This window comes from Acomys russatus, chromosome 32 (genome assembly GCF_903995435.1).
Source record: "Acomys russatus chromosome 32, mAcoRus1.1, whole genome shotgun sequence".
NCBI lineage: Eukaryota > Metazoa > Chordata > Mammalia > Rodentia > Muridae > Acomys > Acomys russatus.
Genome location: NC_067168.1, coordinates 44,481,133 through 44,505,883, shown reverse-complemented (window position 1 = coordinate 44,505,883; position 24,751 = coordinate 44,481,133). Strand labels below are relative to the sequence as shown.

The 24,751-nt window shown below is 49.8% G+C and overlaps 1 protein-coding gene across 2 annotated transcripts in view; it reads right to left on the bottom strand.

The window, feature by feature from the left end:
* Positions 1–451: 451 nt before the first annotated feature.
* Positions 452–24,751, bottom strand: part of Ctdspl (CTD small phosphatase like) — a 110,097-nt gene continuing 85,797 nt past the window's right edge. Inside the window, exons 3-8 of one of the 2 annotated variants that reach the window (XM_051140817.1) lie at positions 20,852–20,884; positions 14,363–14,464; positions 11,329–11,385; positions 7,819–7,911; positions 3,730–3,915; positions 452–843 (exon numbers count right to left, since the gene is read on the bottom strand). In XM_051140817.1, the coding sequence (XP_050996774.1) occupies positions 718–843; positions 3,730–3,915; positions 7,819–7,911; positions 11,329–11,385; positions 14,363–14,464; positions 20,852–20,884 (597 nt within the window). In that variant the 3' untranslated portion in view covers positions 452–717. The remainder of the gene's footprint in view (positions 844–3,729; positions 3,916–7,818; positions 7,912–11,328; positions 11,386–14,362; positions 14,465–20,851; positions 20,885–24,751) is intronic. The other variant, XM_051140818.1, reaches the window with a different exon arrangement.

Here is a 24,751-nt window from a genome sequence, read left to right as displayed (position 1 = left end):
AGTGGGACAGTCACAGTCGTGGGGGAAACGTCTGTCAGAGGAAGCCAGCCCCTGCTCATCCCACAGGCTGACAGTCGTACCTGTTGGGAGGCAGGCTCCTGTGACCCACTGTCTCTCTGGTCACGCCCTCACCCCACCACACACAGGCTACCAGCTTCCATAAAATTGTCCCATTTGTCTTCTTAGAGTATTTAAGACAGTAAAAGACTAGAAGGTGTTTGGAAATAGGGCTGTATATAAAAATTAACTTTCAGCTTAAAACAACATTCAAAAAGGCACTTCATCCTGTAGGAAAGAGATTCTGAGTTGGGCCAGCTGCTCCAAACTGGGACAAAAAGGGGACAGGTTGTCTGCATGGAAGGGGAGGTCAGGTGAAAGGAAGTCAGTTGAAAGATATCAAGGTTTTTTTTTTTTTCCTTTTCCTTTTTTTTTTCTTTTTCTTTTTTTTTTTTTTTCTTTTTTCTTTTTGGTATGTTTTAAGAAAATCGAATCTGGTAAAATGCAAGTCCCTTTATGAAATCTATTAAAAGAGTTTTTTTTTTTCCTTTAAAATAGTTGTTTCTGTTCTTTAAAAAAGAAAACAGGTAGGCATGGCGACATTCACCCTGTGGCCCAGAGCACGGAGTCTTCTCAGGCTCCACTGAGGGAGCTGAGGCCAGGCGGGGTCCCCTGAGCCAGGGGTTCTAGAGTGCACAGGAGGGATGGGCTGAGCCAGGGCTACCTACTGCAGAGTCTATGCAGCATGTTGTACACGTCGTCCTCCCGGCTCAGGCCCTCGAAGAAGGGGATGAGGTCCAGCAGCTCTGTGTCCGTCATGTCATCGAACCAGGACTGCACAGGCACCTGAAAGACAGCGCGTGAGGAGGCAGCAGGATGGAGCGCGAGGTGACACTGGTAAACCCACTATCTTTTGGCTTGCAACCACAGTTAGTCCACAGTTAGTGCTAACGCTGAAGCAGGCTGACCCTCAGTGAGGCAAAGGGTCCCCAGTGTGTGCGCATTTGCCCCTGTTAGCTCTCCCGCTGCACACACACACACACACACACACACACACACACACACACACACACACACACAAAACAAACAACAAAAACAAAAACAAAACAAAGCAAAAAGCCAGCCACTCCCCACCCTTTCCCAAAGCTCTTTTTACTGCAATGGATTGACACACTGTCTGTCAGAACCCTGGACATCGCTCAGAGGTTGCCTGCCAACCACAGGCACACCGGGCCTCTACTTGAGGCCACTGCTCTAAGCTGTGTGTAGAAAGAAGCAGCAACCAGGCAAACGTGGAAATGTTGAATTTCGGGGCATTCAGAAGCTAGGGCAAAGAGAGGTTTCCCTTTAACTTTAGGTAGAGGAAGGAGGGGTGGTAGTGGAGAGCACCTAGGAGTCCAAAGAAGAGAGGCAAAAAGAAACTCAAGGAAACCAAAAGGAAGGCCTCACTCGTACCAGGCAATGCTCTATCAATTGACCCACATCAACAGCCCTACCTATGACATATTCTCGTTAGAAAAGAAAAAAGAAGGGTCTGGAGAGACAGCTCAACCGTTAAGACATTTTGTGCTTCCAAAGGACCCAAGTTTGGTTCCCAGCACCTACATTAGATGACTCCAGCCCCAGGGGATCCATTGCCCTCTTCTGGCCTCTCTGGGTACTGCATGTGTGTGGCACACTCAAGTATATGCATAATGAAAAGAAAATACAGGATCTAGAGAGATGGCCTGGTGGCTAAGAGCACATGTGCTGCTCTTGTAGGGGACCTGCGTTCAGTTCCCAGCACCCCCAGCAGGAAGCTCACATCCACCTGTGACTCCAGCTCCAGGGGAATTCAACGCCCTCTTCTGGCCTCCTCAAGTACTGCACCCATGTGCGGATTCTCTTTTATATGCCCTAACAGGTAATTAAAAAAAAAAAAAAAAAACCACAACAAAGAAAAATTTAAGAAGCCTGAGTCTAATCAAATAGTAGAGAGGAAGTCTAGCTGGTTGCCTGAAGGAGGAAGTGTGGCTGGAAAACATCAACCACTACAACAACTAGACAAATAAATCTAGAATGTAGAAAACTCCCATAGGGCAAGTTAGTAAACTTTCAACAAATAAGCCAGGTGGTAGTGGCACACACCTTTAATCCCAGTACTCAGGAGGCAGAGGCAGGCGGATCGCTGTGAGTTCAAGGCTAGCCTGGTCTACAAAGCGAGTCCAGGACGGCCAAGGCTACAGAGAAACCCTGTCTCAAAACAAAAACAAAAACAAAAACAACCCAAAACTTTCAACAAATAAATGATAGAGAAGAAAAAATTGTCAAGATCAAAGAAAAACATATGTTAATTGAAGTAATGCATGGACTTTTCCAGATCCTGACTTAAGCAATTCAAATGCAAGAAAACATGTCAAGACGGCGGGACTATACGAACACAGTGTGCACAGCAGGCAACAGAAGAAATGGTTGTGAGGTGTGTGGGAAGGGAGCTACAACTGTGGTGAACATATGCTGTATCTAGTAGAGACAACTGCCAGGCCCATTAGGTGGGCTTCCATTGACTTGTTAACATGAACCTATTTACTTATTTCAAGGGTCTCACTGTGTAGCCCAGGCTGGCCTTGAACTCATGGAGATCACTTGCTGGGTTTAAAGTCGTGCACCACACCACACCTGACAATGCAGACATATTTAGCTTTAATGCAGTTAGGCTATTTTTACCTTTTAACTGAATATAGTCCCTCCTCCCCTTATTTTAAGGGGAGCTATAGGATTCTAGACTTTAAAAAGGGATGTTTGCATTGCAGGCTTGGGATGAGCCTGAGAAACACGTGTCTTTCCCAGAGAATGATCTGGACCTAGGGCTTGGTGAGGTGACCATGCAGCAGTCACCAGTGGGCCTGGCCGATCTCTTCTTCCTGGAAGTCCCTGGCAAGTAGCAGAGGTCACCACCCTCCTGCTCTGTGAGCCATGCTGTCCTGGTTAGCAGGTACCAAGGGTGGCTTATGCTCCATGGAGCTGTACAAGGGGAGGCTTCCTGTGTGGGCCTCCACAACAGCACTCTGAGGTGGCAGAGCCGACAGTCTGATGGGAAGGCATTTCTGAAGTGCTATAGAGGGTATACTTCTGTTGAGGGGTTACCCCTGAGCCTGAGAGGTCATTCAGCCCTTGGCAGCACCAGCTCCATGAGGTTAAGGCCAGAAAGAGCCCACTCCATAACAGTATTCAAATGCTAAGGAGAGGCATTGTACCGAGCATTCTGCCAGGTCCCAGCACTGTTCACCCACCACACACTGAGTCCTCCAACAATCCCAGGAGAGCACCGTCCCTGTCCTCTCACCAATGTCATGACATGACTAAGTAGCTGAGTCAAGAGCTGGTTTAAAAAAAAAAAAGGCCAGGGCCTGGTGGTTCATGCCTTTAATCCCAGCACTCGAGAGAGGCAGAGGCAGGTGGATCACTATGAGTTCGAGGCCAGCAGGGTCTATGAAGCAAGTCCAGGACAGCCAAGGCTACACAGAAAAACCCTATCTCAAAACAAAAAACCAACCAAACAAACAACTCCCCCAAAAGAACCCCAAAACAAAAACAACCCCCCCAAAATAAAACAACAACAACAACAACAAAAAACCCCGAAAGGACAAAAAACAACCCAGAGCCCCCTCAAGCAGTTGTTTCAGAAGTGGTGGTGCCAGCCAGGCCGGAGTTCAGTCAGAGCTTCTAGCTCACCCCCCGGGGACTACTTACTGCGTTCTCAGGATGGAAGATGTAGGAGGCAGGAGAATTGTCCACAATGATCACTTTGCTCAGCTCCCGTCCCAGGCGACTCAGGTCCTTCACGTAGTTCCCACGGTGGAAAACACAGGATTCTCTGAAGAGTCGGGCCCGGAACACACCCCATCGGTCCAGGAGGTCAGCTACAGGGTCTGCATACTGGGAAGACAATGTCTCCGTGAAGGCTAGCCAACTGGAGGAGCCAGAAACTGTGACCTCTGACACCAAGACACACATTTCTTTTTTGGGGGGTGGTGGTGCTTAGGATATGGTCTCATGTAGCAGTCCAGGATGGAGCCTGCCGGTGCCGGTGCTGTGGTCTCCTGCGTGCTGAGACTACAAGCTCGAGTGCCACATCAGGCTTATACTTTTTTGTTTTGGTGCATTTCATTAGATTTGAAAGAAAAACCAGAGGTCGGGCAAGCTATAAATTCTGGTAGCTTCCCAGGAGACTGGAGAAAAGAAGGCAAAAAACAAAACAAAACAAAACAAAAACAACAAAAAACCCCCACCAGAACAAAAAACAACAACAAAAAAACAAAGCCACATGTCAAGCAGGGGAGCTTCAGAGAAAAGGCAGGCAGAATGATGTGTTAGGGAAAGCACAAGAAAAGGAAGGAAGGAAGACATGCTCTTCTGAGCGACTCAGAAAGGTAGAGAGTTACAAAGCTGCACAACTGTGGGCCTGTAAGGAACTGCCTAGGATCCCTCCTTGTTCTGCAGGGACATGTGTGTGGAGGTCAGAGGTCACAGTCAGATGTCTTTCTCCACCTTGTATTTTGAGACAGAGTCTCTTCCTGCTCCTGCAGCTCAGGAGTCAGCTAGGCTGGCTGGCCAGCAAGCTCCAGGGCCCCCTGATGGCTCTCTCTCCCGTGCTGGATCTACAGGGGTGCAGGCTGCCACACCTGGCTCTCTGCGTGGGTGCTGGTGATGCTTGGGTGACATGTTACCCAGATTTGCTTTCCTTTTTTTTTTTTTTTTTTTAACTTAAAAATCATTGTTATTGTGTATGCACACATGAGCCATGATATGCACTGGTCACAGGAGAACTTTACGGAATTGTTTTCAGCCCCTGCCTCCCCCACCTTTATGTGGGTCCCCAGGGGTTGACCTCAGACTGCCAGGCTTGCATGGCAGGTGCCTTGAGCAACTGAGCCATCTCACCAACCTCCTGGACCACATTTTAGAAAGGCGCAGCAGTGACTGGAAGCGCTTTAGGACTGTGGTGTTTTCTTCTCCGTGTACGTTAGAGAGCACTCCATTGTTAGTTCTCTCCCACTGAATCCATCAGAAGTTCCTGCGTGTCTCATCTCAAAAACATCCTGACTCCCACATTTATTTCTTTAGTTCTAACGCGTCTTCCTGGACCAGGCCTCCCAGCTTAGGAGGCTCCTGTTTCCTGCTGAGTCTCCCCTCCCAGCTCACTGATCTCGCAGCTGTCAGACAGGCCACTGGAGGACATCCAGCGCCCCATCCCATCGCTGGCCCGCTCCAAACTCCCCAGTGTTCACTTGCTGTCTGAGGAGAAAGCAGACAGCACAGCCAATCACTGCCTTGTTCTGCAAGCTTCACTCGAGGCTTGGACTCAGCAGCAAGGCTAACACGAGGCTCACAGCCAGGAATGCGCAGGGTTGGCAACCCCTTCATGAGGGGAGAGAACACCTGAGGCTGAGTCATGAAGGTCACAGTAGGCTGCACTGCAGCTGGGTCCGTGGGAAAGTCCTTTCCACTCTAAGGACATCCTGAGGAAGGCAGAGCCCAGGAACAGCTGCATCTCCTAGTGACCCAGCGGCTTAGAGCACTATTTGAGGGAGGCTGCTAAGGGGCACGAAAGCGGTCTATGAAGGGTTGACCTGGATGGAAACAGATGGTTCATCTTCTCTTTGCTACCACCAGTAGAGGCAACCATCCTTTTATTTTTATAATTTTATTTATTTATTTATTTAATATACTCACTTTACATATTTTATTTTTATAATTTTAAATGATTGATTTGTTTTTATTTATGGGTATGAGTGTTTTGCTTTATATCTATCTATATCTCACGTGTGTGCAATATATATATATATATATGTCTGTATCATGTGTGTGCAGTGTCTACAGAGGCCAGGAGAGGCCACTGGACTCCCTGGAACTGGAGTTATAGACAGTTGTGAGCTGCCATGTGGGTGCAGGGAACTGACTCTGGGTCCTCTGCAAGAGCAGCCAGTGCCAGGCCATCTCTGCAGTCCTGGCAATTCATCTTTTAAGGAAGTGTCTGGAGTTCCTGGGCCTGCAAGATCAGGGTGAAGACCACAGGCACCTGAGGTAGGGGCTCGTCTCTTCTGCTGGGAGTCCTACCATGCAGGAAGGGCGAAATGAATGAAAGGGTATATGACAAAGCAGCACATACCACAGGAGTCTGGGAGTCCGTGGGCTGTCCCTGCAGGCCCGACCAGGAGGCAGGGAGGCCCAGTGTACACATGCTGCTAGCTGAGTGCTGAGCTCATCCTCCAGAGCCATCGCGGTTGAAAAGGCTATGAGGCTGCACGGGGGAACTAGGCCTGGCTCTGCAGGGCAAGAGTAACGCTGAAGTAGGGCCAGAGAAACAGATGGCGTGGCAGGTGGGAACAGCCCAGGAAGAGCCTCCCGAACAAGGATGTTTAAGCGAACATTGGGGACACTGCCAAGGAAGAGTGTTTTCAGTCTTGCCAAGGTAAAAAAACAAAACAAAACAAAACAAGCCTCAGCCCGGCGCTCTGGTGCAATCCGCCTGCCTGCTATTGGGCTGGTTATTACTTCAGGTTCCTTAGTGTCCCAGAGCAGCGTCACAAGCACCATTGAAGCTGCACACGCAATTAGTCTTGGCACCACTGGGGCAGACTATGTTTTCCTCGAGGCCATGCTCCGTTTATCTCTCCTTAGCAGCTCCCACTGAGGCCAGCTGAGCAGGCAAATGGACTGCTATGTAGGCGGCTCTTGCCTTGGTCAGCAGAGAGAACGGGCCCAGCCAGGAATGCCCCAGCTGGCAGAGCAGTGTTGAGGACTTGAAGTCCATAGGTCTACCATGTAGAGGAATGTGGGTGCTTTCCCAGGCAAGCCCCGGAGGAGGAAGCTGCTGGTGGCTCCCGAGTTCTGCATAGATAGAGGGTGAGGCTGCACACCACAGAACTCATGCTTGAGGCCACTCAGAGGTGCCCACGGACACGCTGGTGGTGCTACCATGTGGATGGCATGACTCTGTGAGAGTCACAGTGGGCAGACGGACAGAGTAATGGCCTGGGAGGATAAGCTACGGCTTGCTTTGCCTTCCACACAGCAGGGCACCTATGAACACGGTCTGGGTGGTACCAGGGCTGATGACACTACACACTGAACATCGGGAGTGTTTACCCTCTGGCACTGTCCAGAAGAGTGCACAGCCGACAGTGAAGGCGCAATGAACGTCTGCCCACTAAGAGTCGGGGGCTGTGCTGAGCCGCTCAAATGGGCCACTTCATCTAATCTACTTCATCTGGTAGATGGAGGTATCCCTAATTACACAAGTGAAAACCAAGGCGCCAGAAGTAAAGAGACTTACAGAAATCACACGGCCCCCTAAGCCAGTCAGAACTTCCGCCAGTCCATGCCTGCCAGTGACACCTGACACCGGCCTATTACTTTTTCCTCCCAGGAACCTGTTACCACTAAACCCAAGGGCACAGAGACCTTCAGCATCTGGGTGCCAGTCGGTGGTGACGGAGGCTCCACCATGCCCGTGTCCGTGTTATGCAGCCATCTTCCTACGGTCACAACAGACAGGTCTTGTGATCTCGCCTGTGGGTAACTGGTTTCAGGTGGCTGCGTACAGCAACTTCATGGAGCATTTGTTCCAAATGCTCCCTGTCACTATGGTAACCAGAAGCCTTTCAGCCTGGCAGTGTGCGCATGGCCTGCATCCATCCCATCTGGGGTGGGAACCTGTCACCATAAAAATAGCTTCCTCCACCTTAACAAAGGGCTCTTGGCAGCTTGGGGGGTGGTGGTGGAGGGTGGAGGGGTTGGGATGACGGCTGGGAGTCTGCAGCAGGGAGCAGGACGCACCTTGGCCAAGCTGGCAGTGAAGAGGACACACTCAAAGAGCTGCCCCATCCTCTGGAGGAACTCGTCCACATGCGGCCGCTTTAGCACGTACACCTGCAACGGTAGGAGACAACAGCTGTCAGTCACAACAACCAGAGACAGCCTGGGCCTCGGAGAAGATGCCAAGGGGGCCCTCCTCCTGTTGCCAGGCCTATGCTTGATCTGCTGAGCTCAGACCAGGTTCCATGTGTCACAGACAACCCTCACGAAGACAAGGGGAAGCTGACCATGTAGTCAAGGGCTGGGGAATCTTGAGAGCCAGGAAGTGGGGCATAGCTGTGTCATGTTCAGGTGAAGCCATGCATGCATGCATCCCCCATGTGATTTGGCACCTGCTGTGATTCGGCTCCTATGAGGACACAGGGCACAGCCCAGGTGCTGTCCTTTTGGAGGTCTAGGACTGGCTGCTGCCTTCAGGCCTGAATGTCCCCACCCCTACACATCTGGTAAGAAGGCCTGGGGTTAAAGTGCTTGAAAACTTTCCACTTGGACACCATGGTGGCCACACTGTGTGAGAGTGCGAAAGCGCTTCAGAGCGGCCTGGGGTTTCTCTGTCCCGCAGTGGGGCTCTGTGCATCCTTTTGGTCAGGCTAGGCAGGGCTACAAGGCTTTACCTAACACATAGGCTTCGGCCCCTGGAAGCCACATTAATCTGAGGGAACAGAGAGATGAGAGAGAAAGCAAAGCCAGGGAGGAGAAATGGGAAGAGAGAGGAAACAATTAAAACTTGGGCTGGAGAGATGGCTCAGAGGCTAAGAGCACTGGCTGCTCTTCCAGAGGTCCTGAGTTCAATTCCCAGCAACCACATGGTGGCTCACAACCATCTATAATGAGATCTGGCACCCTTTTCCAATATGCAGGTGTACATGCAGGCAGAACGTTATATACCTAATAAATAAATCTTAAAAAACAACAACAACAACAACAACAAAAAAAACAAAACCAAACTTGAATAAACCCACTCGGCGTTTATAGCCACCTCTTTAGAAACACAATTACTAGGCCCCAGCGCTGTGCTCAGTGCAGCTACCAGGCTGAATTGGCTGCAGGTGTACGTTGCTGAGCTCTCCGTCTTGAGCACACGTTTACAGAAATTAATGAACAGGACAAAACCCACTGTAGGGGGGCGGGGAGTACACATTAAAGGCAACTCTCCTTCCAGAGGAGGGAGACACAGAAAGCAACATCTAGCCTTGACCTTGAAGGGTGACTAGGAGTTCACACGCTAAGCAAGAGAATTAACCTTCCTGGTTGAGCAAACTAACGATCTGAGACCTGGAGGTTTGACAACACGGGTGGTACTGGGCCAACGCCTGTGTGCCCAGCCAATCATAGGTGTGAGAGAACACTGGGAGGCTTTGCAAGTGGAGCAAGCGGTTGAAGGTGAAGGGCTAGGTGGTGGTAAGCACACAAGACTTCTAATGGCAGACAGAGCAGGGGTGGGGGCGGAGGCTGCAGAAGGGGAGACCAAAGATAAGACTGGACCACACGCAAGGAAAACAAACTGCAGGTGACAAAAGTCCCACGTGGAAACGACTGCTTTGCAGCATGCCAGAAAAAAGGTGCTTCATAGGGCGAAGACTTGGTGGGAAACCGCCCGGCTAGCTGAAAAGAGCGGATCTGAAGGCCTAGCTCTGCGGGACCCTGCTGAGCAGGGATGCTGGGCTACACTGAGGGCTCTGCTTTCCTCACAACACACCTTGGTGCCAGTGACCGGGTGTGGCCTCCGGTCCTGTGTCCATGGGAGGATTGCTTGGACAGCAAACCTGGCTACATGCAAAGGGCTGGAGGCTGACAGGGAACTCTGACGTTGGCGCCTTTGGCAGAAAGGAGGGTCCTGAGCCCGGATGCCGGCGTCCAGGCCCGCGTCCCCGTGCAAGTAACCAAGAATAGGCCCCTTGGGACCTGCACAGCCTATCCTGGATTACTTGAACGAGGCCACGGCCTTCGCCAGGGCCTTTGGTCCTCCTGCTTTTGCGCCTTCCTTTCCTCAGGAAGTTCTGGTCTCTACCCGGGTGCCCTGAGGGTGTCTACTGCTAAAGAGAAGGGGCTGGGGGAGGAGGTGGTTCTGCACATGCTCGCGGTCACGTGGCGTGGAGGACTCTTTTTCTCTCCACATCACTGGGCAACCCTCCTGTGCCTCATCTCAAGAACTCTCCAACTCTAGCCACAGTGATCAGTGCAGAGGTCCTAACTGCTTGTCAGAGGTTGAGTTAATTCAGCCGATGCGCTGTGAATGTTAAATGCCTGGGTGCCTGCGGTTTTGACTTTACCGTGGCTTTTAACAATGCGAAGTATGAAGCCGCCACCTTCCCAGGTCCTGCTTCCTGCAGAAACAGGCCAGAAAGCTGGGGGTGGGGGTGGGGGACCAACTGTAAGGAATAGAGCCCTGGTTTAGGAGCTGGGGATTCTTGTTTGGATACTTTTCATGTATAATCTTGAGCCAACCCATTCCTTAAGTCTCAGTTTCTCCGTCAGGACAACGAGGTAGCTACAACAGCTGATTTCACAACCTGGATTGTCCTAACATTGCACTCAAGAGTCAAGGTGCCTTATCATTAATCAATGACATCCTGTGTAGCCCAGGAACCAAGAAATGCTCCTTCCTAGGATATGAGGCCAGATACTCTCCCCCTAAGGCCTTGAATTTGACAGGGGTCCCATCACTCCTAAGGAAAATCTGACACCGTTACCACGGTGAGTTTTTCTACCACGCTTCTAACGTATTCATAAATTAAGTCATTTCCAGAAGAGTTTGCAAATGACAAAACAAAACAAACTCGGAAGAAGGTTCATGCCATCTGACTCTGACATCTTCATGCATAGCAGCTGGCTGATCGTAACACACCCTCCCCCTTTGCTTTAGAGTTGACCACTTGCTAGAGAGCCACTGGTGAAAGCCACAGGGGACAGGAAGATCAAACTGGAGCAGCTGGCATCAAAGTGGACATCTTTCCCCAAGAACCGGTAAGTGGGTGACTGGTGGCACTTTTCTGTTGCATGCTGGGAGAGAAGCCCAAAGCAGCCATAGGAGGAAGTTAGCCAGGCGTCAAGCCTGGCCAGAGGAGGGGCGGTATGGAAACTCTTGGAAATCTAAATCAAACCAGAGAACAACCACACCTCATCTTTATGAACAGAAAAGGCTCCTCATAAACCTGGCAAAAAACAAAAACAAACAAAAAACCCCAAATATGTGTGTGAGGCAGAAAATCATTCCCTGTGTTTGTTTGTTTGTTTATTTATGGTTGTTGAGACAGGGTTTCCCTGTGGAGCCCTGGCTGGCTTCAAACTCGAAAGATCCGCCTGCCTCTGCCTCCATGCCCGGCTTACTGTATTTATTATACCATGTTTGTTTCCTGTGGCTGGAATAAAATTACCACTGAAATGAGGATTTAGCAATGACATTCACAGGGGATGTGGTGATGAGAGGAGAGCGCTCGCTGGACCGCGGGGTTGGCTCTGATCTCTTACCTGATGTACAGTTCCATCGATTTCAACAGGAACAATGAAATCGGCATTACTAATGGGCTAGAGAGAAAAGAAACCGTGATTACTACATATGAAAGGAAAAGAGAAAACTGGGTATTTTAGCAAGAAAAAGGCTTGCCTGGACCAATGTTTTGATAATTGGGGAAAACAGTTCAGGAGGAGCGCTGGTGCATGCTTTGAAATAAACAAGCAGGAAGGCGCATTTCTCTCTGTTTTGAGTGTCTTGGCGTCTCAGCAGCCGGTCCAGTCTCTTGGTCCACCTGCCTGCTTCAACCACAGAAGGTGGCATAGCCTGGCAGGAGTATGGGTGTCCTCAGGGACTCCGGCTCTTGCCCTGGAACCCAGACAGAAGGAGGGGAGCCATTGATGGCCACCAGGGGGCAGAGACGAAAGCCTGCCAGCCAGTTGTCACTGCCACTGGAAAAGCAATTTGTCCTTGGACTCACAGTGTGGGCAGCTTGGCAAGGGATGCTGAGCAGGGACCCACAGCAGGCGTAAAGCCAGCCATGGCAGGCCAGGACCCTGGGCAGACTTTCCCCTCTGGACTTGAGCATGTGCTTTCTTCAATTGCTATGGTGGTAGGTCTGATGGTCCCAGTGGCTCCATCAGCGGCCTCAGGCCTTGCTTGGTGGTCTGGCCTGGTGGCCTGGCCTGGTGGTTTCCTGCTCTGGGACTGGAGGACAGCCAGCCCTTTCCGCTGCCCTGTTCTAGGAAACACAAAACTCAGCTTTCCCACAACTCCACAGGCATCTAACGTAACGCTTGGGTGGCATTAAACACATGTGAAAAAATAAAAGTACAACTCCAACAGTCACCATAACTCAATGGCAGGCTCGCAGGCAGTTCTAAATGGAATTCCACAAGTTAGAAAGATTAACAGAGGTCCCAGCCTTCAGACCCTAGGGGCAAGAGAGACTCAGAGGAAGAGAGAGGCCACCGTGGAGAAGGCGTGTAGAACCTCTGGTCAGACTGTCAGCGGGGTCCACCTTTTAGGCCACCAGTATACCATCTTCCTGACACATGAACTGAAAAATGTGGAATGCGCTAGACTATGACCCCATGACTAAGCCCTCAGATGTGGGAGCGCTGCTTAAGACCCATAGTTTATTTGTTCCCAGCACAGGAAGGCAACTTGAAATTTCATAATTTTACCACTGAAATATGGAACTATGAAGAGCAGAGAGAATGATGGGAGAAGAAACTGTCACAAGGCTTTTGGGTTATGAAACCACACTCCGCAGGGTGAAGAAAGAGAGGAAAACCAGTCCCAGCTTCCAAGTGTGGTTCGTGAGCTCTCATGCGCTGGGGTGACGGGAGGCCAGCCTGGAGCAGGGCTTTTCGCATGAGCCCACGAACTCGTGTGTTAACACAGAAGAAAGGTTCATAGCATTCACATTCCCAAAAGACCTTGAAACGCCAAGAACTTTAAAAACCATAAGGAATAATCAATTTGCAAAGGTAGCCTGGCCCTTCAGATGGCTCCGCGAGGAGACATAGCTCAGCACTGTGTAGGCCCAAGGATGAACTTTTGATCCCTGGAACCCACAGAGCAAGGAGGGACCAATCCCAACAGTTGTCCTCTGACCTTGCACAGACACCGTGGCACCCATGCACCCATACTCGACACAGAAACAGAGGAACAAAACAAAGTGAAAAACCATTTTAAAAAGTAGTCAGGCCAGGGAAGAAATGAGGAAATTTTGTTTACAGCTTGTGACCCACCATGCCCTCTGAGCAGGCCCCAGAGACACTGGGGCTGCCAAGGCCCTGCCTTGGAGCCGGGAACTCTTGGTAATCTTCGGCAGTTTGCCCCGAGCTGCTTGGGAAGATGCACTCTATGCCGACAGCAACTGACCCCTGCTCTGAAGGGCTTTAAGCTCCCAGCTGCTTGCTTCACAGAAGAGGAAATGTTGCAATGCCATTCGAATGCCACTTTGGATGCAGGACCAATCCGGAAAGAGCTGAGCCCTTGGAATGCTGGGTGAGGTGGTTCCACAAGCCCCAACAGCTAGAGGGGTGCTCCCTTCTCACTGCGGGGCTACCCACTTTCCAAAGCCTTCTGAGATAGCCTCCTGGCCTTGTCCTGTCCCTTCAGGGAGAAGGCACAAAATAGGATGGTTTTTCCTTTAGGAAGGTAAATCTAGCCAGGAATGACAAGGGCTCAGGTGGGACTCTGGCCATTGGTGGAGCCAGTCACATCTCTCTGTGAAGCAAGAGATGTGCAAGGTGGGGAGGGTGGGGGGGGGTGATGAGGAGGAATGTAGTGACACTGGCCAGGGTTTCATTGACAAGAGTAGTCCACCCAGATGTGACCAGGCTCTTACAAACACCTACCATGTGTCTGCAAGACACCAACCACTTATCCCAAATGTGTCAGCATTTGCCTCTTGCAAACACCAACTACTTTGAGGAGTAAATGAACTCATCATCTTAAGAATGCAGCCTTGCTGTCCCGGTGTGGAGGTCCTCTCCGTTGCTCTAGCTGTTTCTTGCCGTGAGAAGGAGCAGGGAAAGTGATCAGAAAGCCTCCGACATTCACTTTGACTTAGTTTAGCCGCAGCTCAGCACCCACTGAGAGGGGCTGTGAAGACAGGCACTGAGCTGTGGTGGTACAAGAAACCCCCAGCGCGAAAACAATCGGGATGAATGGCCCCGCCCATTCGTAGGCTTAACTCTGAGAGACTGTTCAAAAATTGACCTGGGAACATCCCAGGACAGCAGGGATGCATGACAGTTCTCAGTATTTCCCACCCCACCCCAATAAAAGCACAGCATTCCAGTCACATCCTTGGGGGCACTGACTGGCTGTACCGCCCCTAAAAAGCATTTCTACAAGGTCTCAGAGTGGGGAAGGCCAGACCTCAAGGAAGGGATGAGATCTCAGAGACACTGACAGCCCAGCGATTTCTTCCTCAAACCAAAGTGTTAATAAGCAACCATCACAGCTCATGTCCTCATGTCCACCTGGGTTAAAGGGGATAAGGTCTAACGGCAACCCAAGTGATGTGGGATTTACCTTAAATGAACTGTGCACCAGGGTTTCATCTAGGTCAATGACCACACATTTCTTTCCATAGTCGAGCACCGTCACCTCTGGAAGGAGGTATTTAGCAGGTGGCTAAAGGAAGAGGAAAATAAAATCAATATTATAAACTCAATGCAAGAGTGGGATCTCCCCCTGCCCCGCCCCCAACCTCTGCTACAGCAGAGACTGCATTAATGAGGGTGTGAATGAAAGCAAACATTTAAAGGCCTGGCCAAGCTTACTATGCTCCTTTACCAAAAGCAGTAACCACCAGGATTCTGCAGCGGAAGGTGGAAGTGCCACCCCACTAACTGCCTTTCTGTGACTGGCTGCCGTGAGGGTCTGTTGTGGCATCAAGCCTGGCCTTCGATGTTATCACCTAAGATACTTATTTCTTTGCTATTAGTTGAGATGGTCAAGCCCTCATGTAAGGTAGATGTTTACCACTCATATCAGCAGTAAACCGCCCAGCATTTCCCCTGGCACGCCCAGGGTGGCCATTACTATTAAAATGGACTACATTCTTATGAATGTTTGCTTGTAATAAGTTCTGGCTTCACGGGCCTATTTCCTGGGGTCATAGTTTCACCAAAAATTCACTGTAACATGTCAGGAGACTTTGGAGCTATGCTGGACCTGCATACAGTATTTTTTCTTTTCCCTTCACAGACTGACATTTTATTTACACATATGTATGCTTGCTCGCTTGTGTGTATGTGCATTTGTGCATGCAGGTGCCGGTAAAGTCCAGAAGAGGGCGTCGGGTCCCTTGAAACTGCAGTTACAGGGGGTGATTGTGGGCTACAATGTGGGTGCTGGAAGCTGAACCTGGGTCCTCAGCAAGGGCAGCACAAACATTTAAGTGCTGAGCTGCGGCTTTAGCCGCCATGACGGGTGCCCTTCAAGCTCAGCACCTACACTGCTGTGTCGTGAAACCGAATGGGCAGGGCATCTGTACCTCTTATATCAAGTTAGATTTTATTCCGTGTGCTGTGTTAACCAAAGTATCTGTTGTCACAGCAGCTGATTCCTGTCTTGTGATGGGTCACAAAGAGCTAATACATTGCTTTGCAATTTCAGCCAGCCTCTTGTTTTGAGTATTTATTTCTTTGGGCTCGCCTCACTCCAGAGATAATGTGAAGTATTTTAATTGACTGTGGTATGTTCAATGTCCAGTGTTAACTAGCTAATTTCTTTTCTGCAAACTGTTTAATATTTGATGCAAAACAAAACCTAATTAAATATCTAGACCCAGCCATGGAAGAACGAATAGTGGTGTTTTTAAAGTAAGCTTGAAATCAGGAGTATTTCCTTTAAAGTGGCTTGCTCCTTTTTCCCTTTGAACATCAGCTAAGGAAAAGAATAAATTTTGAAGCTGGGCTAGGTGGTGCAGGCCTGTGATCCCAGCTACTCAGGGGGCCAAAGCAGAAGGACCAACAGCTCAAGGCTTGTCCGGGCTACAGAGTGGGCTTAGGGACTCCCTTGGCCAACTTCATGCGACCCTATCTCAAAAAGTAGGGCTGGGGACCAGGCTGGTAGAAGGATGGCATGCATGAGGCATTAGGCTTAGTCCCTGCACTGAAAAAACAAACAAACAAACAAAAGCCCTAAAAACCTGAGCTAGTCCACGGCGAATGCACAGCAGTCGGCAGGCTAGCTAAAGAGGCAGGTGCCACGATCACCTGGCCAAGAGGTTGATCGAGAAGAGCTGGCATGTGCATCCACAAGCTGCCCTAGCTCTAGGGTGCTCCCTGCATTGATGCCTTCTTCCAAGTCACAGAGAAGAAAAGGCCCAGAAGGCTCCATGTCTCATGAGCTCTAACTAAAGCTGGCTCCTAGTCTTCCATGGCCTCCCAGCACCAGCAAGGGAGGTGGGCCTGTGGGAAGTGGGTTGTGCCCTGATGGCTGGTGGGGCATTCAGGGACTGAGAAGGAACAGTTTCCAGCATTATAAACGACTGCGCCAGCAGGTTATTAAAAACAAAAACAAAAAAACTAAACTTGCAAGATGTTTTGTACAAAAACAGGTTTTTAAAAAAAAGCAAGGATAGTTGGGTATATTGGTGCACGCACACCTTTAATCCCAGCACTCAGTAGGCAGAGGCAGGCGGATCACTGTGAGTTCGAGGCCAGCCTAGTCTACAAAGTGAGTCCAGGATAGCCAGGACTGTTACACAGAAAAACCTTGTCTCGAAAAACCTAAAGAAGAAGAAGAAGAAGAAGAAGAAGAAGGAGAAGGAGAAGGAGAAGGAGAAGGAGAAGGAGAAGGAGAAGGAGAAGGAGAAGGAGGAGAAGGAGAAGGAGAAGAAGAAGAAGAAAAAGAAGCAGAAGCAGAAGCAGCAGCAGCAAGGTTGCAATTTGGTGGGGGTGGGGGTGGGGGTGGGGGCCAATTCCAAGAGTGAACATAACCAAGAGATGGTGAATTCTTTCTTTGGGCCATAGCAGACAGTATGCATGTGACCAGGATAAAAATTTGCTTTGATTTTATCGCACACTTATGTAAGACCATGGACAGGTGAGAGCCTTTCCCCTCCCCCAGGTTAAGCCTGTGTCTCCAGTTCTTCCTTTTGTTTTACACACCACTAGAGCAAAGCTTATAACTTAAGTCACTTAAATTGCTAAGCCTGGAAAACAAGGCTCCAGCAACTCAACCCTCACAGATCTGAAAACATCAAAGATCTGCCAGAAGCGGCTCAGTGATTTTCCAAGCCCAAGACTAAAAATTACCTTCTTAGCCTACGTAACCCACACTTTATTCTCTGAGTTAAAGTAATTGGAAAAGTAGATGTCCCTGAGCGAATGGTGCAAGAAAGACTCCTGCTAAGCAAGCCACTGACTTTACAGCAGAGCAAGGCCAGGTGGGAGGAGGGTCGGGGGTGGGGGTGGGGAGTGGGGGTGAGGACAAGGAGAGAGGGCTCCACTGATCTCCAGCCCTTTTCCTAAATGCACACAGCTCCCCTGGGACCCTCCTCTGGAGGAACACCAATTCCTCAGTCCACCTCGAGGACCGCTGGACAGCTGTGCTCTTGCCGACACACAGACACTGCAAAACCACCACAGAGCTTGTTACTTAGCTGGTCTTGAATCGGCTGAAGCTTTAACCAAATCTTTGAGACAAAACATCCGTTCATCATGAAGGGCTCTCCTTATTTACGGTACAACAGTAAGCTGAACCTGGGGCGTCTGTCCCCCAGGCTAGCTAAGCACTCTGTCACCGAGCCACCCTCATCCTCTTTTTACTTTTTAAAGTGTAAGGCAAGGTCTCACACTAAGGTACCCAGGCTGGCCTTGAACTCACTCTCCCTCAGCCTCCTGAATAGCTGGAATTAGAAGCCTGTGCTATCAGGCCAATCATTTAAAAGAATATCATCATCATCATTATTACTTGTGAGGGTTATGTGTAGGCACCTGTAAGCCATGCATGTGTGTGTGAAGGTTCAGAGGACAAGTCTATGGGGTCTGTTGTGTTCTCCCACGTTTGTGTGGGTTCCAGGAGCTGGATCACTGATTATGATGGGAATGGCCTTGTTTATACAAAGTCACTCACACACATGCGCTTATGGGCCTTGCCGGGTGGGGCAGGAGCACAGAAGCTGGGGAGGGGGAAGGCGTCACGGCTTGCCATGTCAAGTCTGGGGACAACACTCCAGTTTTATTAGTTGTCGGTCCACGACAGAGGCTACTTGTTAAGTCGCTCCCTTCCTCCCCTTCCGATGCGTTAACATTTCTGCCATATCGCCAGGCCTCCGTGTGTGCATGTGTGTGCGCACGCGCGCATCAGCGAGACATGTGACTTCAGCCAGAGTGTGGGGCAGCAGGACTTGGGGCGCAGACCCTCCCTGTGGCATCTTTCACTGAGGATGCCATCCTCACAAGCTTGTCTCAAGCCACCACCCGTGTGAAGGTCCGGTCCCGGCATTTCTTCCCTACCCTTCAACGTCAGACTGTAACTAAAAGCCCGGGAGGCTTCCCGATGAGGAAGGCCCTAATGGCCAGCCCGGGGCTGGGAGACAAAAGCTGCGGACTGATACTGTCAGCAGTCCCTGTACAGGTGTCATTCCGATAAAGGGTCAAGGAGGCGGAGTGGCCACTGGAGCACCGTGCCATGCCTTCTAGATGGACGAAGAACATCAGAGATTCAGAAGAGAACATGGGTACCGGGTCATGGTTGCAGACTGGGTAAATCTTATTGGATCAATACATTTACCTATAGAAGATCAAAGTTTCTTCGTGGCCAAAATGATTGTAAGCTTTGGTAACTAACACTATGGGAATGCTGTTGGACCTAGTGTTTCCAGTTAGGACTGGATCACAGAGGTCTACATACACGGATATTCCTATGACCAAAGCTTGTGAACATACACAAACGGCAGCCAAGTGAACGCCATCAGTGCTGGGACAAGTGCACACACTGGTGCATGGAGGGATGCTCACGGACCGACAAGCTGCTGGCAGAGCATCTGTCTGGAGACATTACCGGAGCCGCCGGAGAGGTTTCCCCTCTTACGTTAAGTTTTCAGCATTTAAAGTTTAACTACTGGCTTGAGTTGCTGAATAAAAAGTTCAAAGTCTGAAACTTTTGCGCAGGAGAACAGGCCAGCGTGTGAATGGGAGAAGCAGCGGGGAGGCCAGAAGCAGAGATGGGGGTGGGAGGGCGGGAGGGGGGGGACGCGACACACAGGATGGGGGGGAGCGGGGAGGACAGGACAATGGACTCTGCAGGCTGAGTACCCACTTAGGTATCCTCTGATGCAGTGTGCCTAGTTTCAACCACTCTTAGTACTGCCAAGCACCCCGTCTGCTCCAGGAAGAACAGGGTCACTACCTAACAGACCCAGGGCCTTGGGAAGTCTCTACAGATTTTTACCAGGGATGCCACGACTTAAATCTCAGCACCGAATGGAGCCCAGATGACCTTGTTCTCAGTGATGCAGGCTGAATAGGCGGTGGAGGTGACAGTGAGCCATTGCTGGGACTATTTTCCTTCATATCATTTTAAGATGCAAGTTGGGGCTGGGGATGTAGCCTCGTGGTACAGTGCTTGCTTAACCTGCACAAGGGAATTCCCAGTGCTGAGGGGGGAAAAAAAACGGCAGCAACACAAAGACACAAAGTACTTCAGCCTTTGTGGCAGCCAGCCCCGTGAGTCATGTGGCCTGACCCGCTGCTGCAGGTGTAGGACACAGGCTGCAGTTTATTGATCTGAGGCTGAGATAAATTACCCGAGGAACCTTCCTGGCCCTGTTTACTTTATGCTGGACCGCTGCACATGGATGAGCCTGGATCTGGGGGAGAAGGGCCAGTGTCCTCAGCAGTGTTTGCACAGGCTCAGACGCTTTCATTTGGCACCTAGATTTACAGATGGCCATTAATTACTTTGGGGGGGGTGTGGCACTGGAGGGGAGGGGGCAATAGATGCTGCCACCTATTTAACACAGACACTTGTGCAAGAAAAATGTATGGAGGTTAGAGGAAGGCCCTTGCTATCGAGCCTGCTGAATGTCACCATCAACCATTGGCTAGTGTGCTGAATTGCCTGGCCAGTCTTTGCCCTCAATGAAGCCCAACCCCGTAGGCATGGCCAATGGAGAATCAAAGGTCTTTAGGAAAAATAAAGTGGTTGACCTTTTGGGGCCAGCTGCAAATCACACGTGTTACCAAAGCCTTCTTGGGTATCCCAAACTCACCAAACCCACTCTATTCAATGGAGGACAGCTGTATTTTTCTGGAGGTTCCAAGAAATATGTCAAAGATACACAAACAGATTGGACTCGCATAATCGAAATCAGATACTCTGCCCAGACTGGAAGACCAATTCACAAGCTGACCCCCTGGCTGAGGACACGGGGCTATGCCCAGCGGTAAAGCTCCTCAGGGGAATCGCTTGTTTCATGGTCTGAAGACAGGGGTGCAGTAGGCTGAGCTAGGGGTGGCTGTGAGGGCAAATGGTAGCCAGGCTGGAGCAGAGCTGCAGAGCGGCTGGCCTGAGGGGCGGGTCGGCTGAGTCCTGCAAGTTCAAGGAGTCTAGGCAGGATGGTTCCTCTCAGCCCAGAGAAGCAGCCAAGCAGCCTGGGACAGCTCAACCAGCCAGAATCTGCTGTGAAGAAGCAAGTCTGGGCAACGTCTGTTATGGCCTGTTCAGCGGGCTGGGCCAATGCAGCATGGTTGATGGGGCTGGGTTTAGGCCACCTCCATTTACTGAAACAGGGAGGTCCTTCCTGGGAGGAAGGGAGTGAGGCTCCCAGGGGGAAAGACAGGAGAAGTGGGCGAACACTGCTGTCTGTTCTCCTACGTACAGCAGACCTTTCACAGCTCAACCTAGCTTCGTTTCTGTTTGTTTGTTTTTAAAGCAGATTACAGTTGTTTATACCACATGATAAAACTCAACAGAAGCAAGAACATTGGAAAACCTTTCCCCCTGAGTAGACCCAAAGGCACAGATTTTACGCATGTTTTAACAAAACTAGATAAAGATACCTACACTTGGTACGGGAATGACCTGCCTCTGGTCACCCTGAGGAAAAAGAAAAGAAAATCACTGTCAGGTTGGAAGAGAAAAGGATTACATTCCCAACAGAAACACCGGAGCTCTCTCTGCACACACAGAGCGATGGCCATCCCACCGCTGTACCCTGGTGGCAGTCAGCAAGCTGAGGGAGGGAGCAGGCCCTGGCTTCCTCCAGACTCCGCCCGGGCTGGAAGGCTTCTGAGGCCTACAAACTCTCTGTTTATTTAAACAGTGTCTGCCCTGCTCCCAGGAATCTGACTATAACAAAACCAAAACCGAACACTCATATTTTGATTGCCACCCTTCTGGTGGCCAGCTTGTTTCTTGTTTTTAAGCACCCCCCCCCCTGAAAGTTTAACATGCAGGGAAAAAGAAGTCAGGGTTATCAGATTACAAGGACCACCTGACCCCTCCATGTCCTCTGTGGGGAGTACAGGAAAGAGGGGACAGGGCAAGGTACAAGAAGTCCCCTTTCAGGCCACAGATAGATACAACTCTCCCCTTTATGAGAAAAACAGAACCTGTATTCACTGAGGGTGTTAAGAATATTCATGCCCCAAGGACAGGCCTCAACCAGCCTCAGTGCAGAATGCCAGCCATTTCCAACCCAGCTGGCAGAAACAGTTCATCCTACCACTGATAATTGTTGATACAAGGAAACACTGTTTTATTTATTTTCTTGTGTTTTTTTCTTTTTCATATGGCCCAATAGGGAGATGTATTGCTTCATGTCTCCAATCGGAGGATTTACGAAAAGAGGTGTCCATGGTTACCAAGGTGCGAGGTCACCAGTGCCATGGTCTCCTGTGAAGGCCAAACCTGACAGGTAGGTGGCTGGCACCTTCCTGTAGCTCTGCCGAGACCCACGTGGCGACTCCTGAGTAGATCTGGCCCCAGACATCACCTCTGTGGTATAACTGCAATTCCTCTTTTCTCTGAAGCTGACCTCTTGGGGCCTCTCTCTAGGACTCCAACAGGCACTGTCAGAAGAGAGCTTTGTGGTTCTTCCTCACAATAGCACATGCTAATCAAATCCTAGCATTCAACAACCTGTGCAGGGAACTTCATTCCAGAAGCCTCTAAATAATATCATTCCTAACATTAGGACTCAGGAACAGACCGCTGCCATCTGTCGGGGAGATATAACCAGATGCCCTTATGTGCCAGCCAGATGACTGGGTGAGGGTGTCCTCCAACTGCCCATGGACCAACTGCATCTCTGGGCTATCATCATTTTACCAGGACATCTCCCAGAGCAGGGGCAAGTGTCTCTGAAATTGCTCCTGAAGGCTAAGCCATGTAGGAAGTGTAGGAAGCCCTGATCCAGCCAGAGAACACAGACCCTCCCACTGCCCCCAGTCAGTCAGCCTCAGAAACACCTGTCAAGAGGTGAGCATGTGTGTGGTGAGACCACGGGAGCACAGCTGAGGGATATCAAACATGGATGATGAACATACCAAAGTGCCAAGTCACAGGTATGTGGGAATGAGGACTGCGTGTATGTGTACATGTACATGCGTGAGTGGTGTGTGCGTGTGCGTATGGACATGTGGGGTGTGTGTGTGTGTGTGTGTGTGTGTGTAGGGGGTGGGGATAGGTGTAGGAATGGGATATATGCACTTATGTATATAGGGTTTGTGTGTATATGGTATTGTGTATGGAGGGTATGTATATATGGGCATGTGAGTTTCTGGCAATCCTTTTATGAGGTTCTTACTTCTGGGGGTTCTCCATGGTCACTACCATAGGGGTCTTCCAAGCACTGGCCGCGCCCAGTCCCTCGATGCTGTTGGCCTGAAGTCCAGGGTATATAGCTGAGATGACCCCAGTGACTGTCAGTTTAAACCACTGCTGCAGAAGCAGCTTGAAACAGGTTCCAAACCTTCCTTTTTCCAGGGTGGATGGTGGTGGCTCAGCAGTTGCCTGCCCCACTCACTGTGTCTGAGGTCTTCTATCTTCTCTGCTGGGCAGGGAGCTCTAGAGACTCCAGGAGAGTCAGGCATGAAAACTACAGGGCTTGGCCTTGTGTTTTGTGGTACTGGTGGAATTCAGTGCAGGGGGCAGAGTCCCACTGGGAGTCAGTTTCCCCCATCACCATGGACCCACAGACCATGCACTTGTCATGCAGACAATACTCCCCTCCTTAGATTTAACTAAGTTAAAGTAACTAAATTCTTTTTTCTTTCTTTTTTTTTGACAGGCTTTCTCTGTGTTATCTTGGCTGTCCTTGACTCGCTTTGTAGACCAGGCTGGCCTTGAACTCAACAGCGATCCGCCTGCCTCTGCCTCCCCGAGTGCTGGGATCAAAGGTGTGCGCCACCACACCAGGCGGTAACTGAATTCTTTTAAACAGAACTCTGTCCTCTGGAACAGCAGGCACAGACTCTCCACAAACGAAATCGTTCAAAAAGTCACTTTGGTGAGTGAAAAGAGAAGGAACAGGAGTTCTGGGTGAGCCTCACACTAGCTCCCAAGGGATGCCTTTGAAAGGTGTTCATCTCCGCAGACAGCCCAGGACTCTGTGTCCCTTCACTAAGGGCACGTCTCCACAGTGACAATGTTTTATTTTATTTTTAATTTTTAAAAAAAATTTTTAATTTTTAATTTTTTTTTTGTTTTGTTTTGTTTTTCGAGACAGGGTTTCTCTGGGTAGCCTTGACTGTCCTGGACTCACTTTGTAGACCAGGCTGGCCTCAAACTCACAGAGACCCGCCTGCCTCTGCCTCCTCAGTGCTTGGGATTAAAGGCGTGTGCCACCACTGCCTGGCCTAAGTCTATCTTATTTTTTAAAATGTTTTTATTTCATTCATTCATTCATTCATTCACTCACTCACTCATGAATGTTTATTCATTCATTTATTCACTCACTCACTCATTCATTCATTCATGCAGTGTGTGCTTGTAGTAGTGTGTGCGACCCTGCTTGTGTGGAGGTTGAAAGACAACTAGCAGAAGTTGGTACTCTCCCTTCAGCAAGTGGGTCCAGGGATGGAATTCAGGCTGTCAGGCTTGGCAGCCAAAGCTTTTTCCTGTGGTGTCCCCTCACTGGCCACCACCCACAGCAATAGCTTTTGAGCAGGGAGAGCGGGAGGTGCATGGAGAGAGCTGCTTGGAATTGGGGCCAGGATAGGAAACACAGTGGACTCTCATTTTACATATGTTACTGATAGTTCTGCACACACAGAGGGCAAACACCTGCTAGGGTGGGCTGGCTTTCAGTGTGCTCTTCCTTAAGCTTTTTGGCTGCTCTTTATATTTTTTCCTTCACATGAATGGCAAACAGAAGCACACAGGAGCTAGCATACAAGAATCTTTCAACCATTCGAGGCAGCTTTATACTCTTTTGGGTATCTATGTAAACAGTGACGTCATCTACAAGCAAGGCTAATTTTACAGCTTTTCCATATTTATAACAACTGCCTCATTTTCCTGTTTTATCCCACCAGCCAGAACCTACTGATGATTCCCCAGTGATGTCTGCTGTTCATTTTCAGAAGATAACACAGCTTTATGTTTTTATTTTATCATAGTTTTCTTTTTTGTATTTGGCTACATTTTTGGTCATATGGAAGGATGGCTGGGCTATTACATACCTTATATATTAGATCTTTTATCACTGTAAATGTCTTTACTGTGTTTAATGCTTTTAAAACAGAGGCCAGACGAGTGTATCAGACCCCCTAGATGGGCAGTTACCGTGGTTGGGAAACCAAACCCAGGTCCTCTGCAAAGCCAGCAAGTGCTCCTACCCGCTGTGCCTCTCCAGTGCCTGACCCGACTGCCTGCTGACACTGCTGTTGCCTTAACAGTCTTTGTTCTTTCAGTTTGGTCTGTCGTTGTACACTGCACTGCTCTCTCTACTTTAACCTCCTT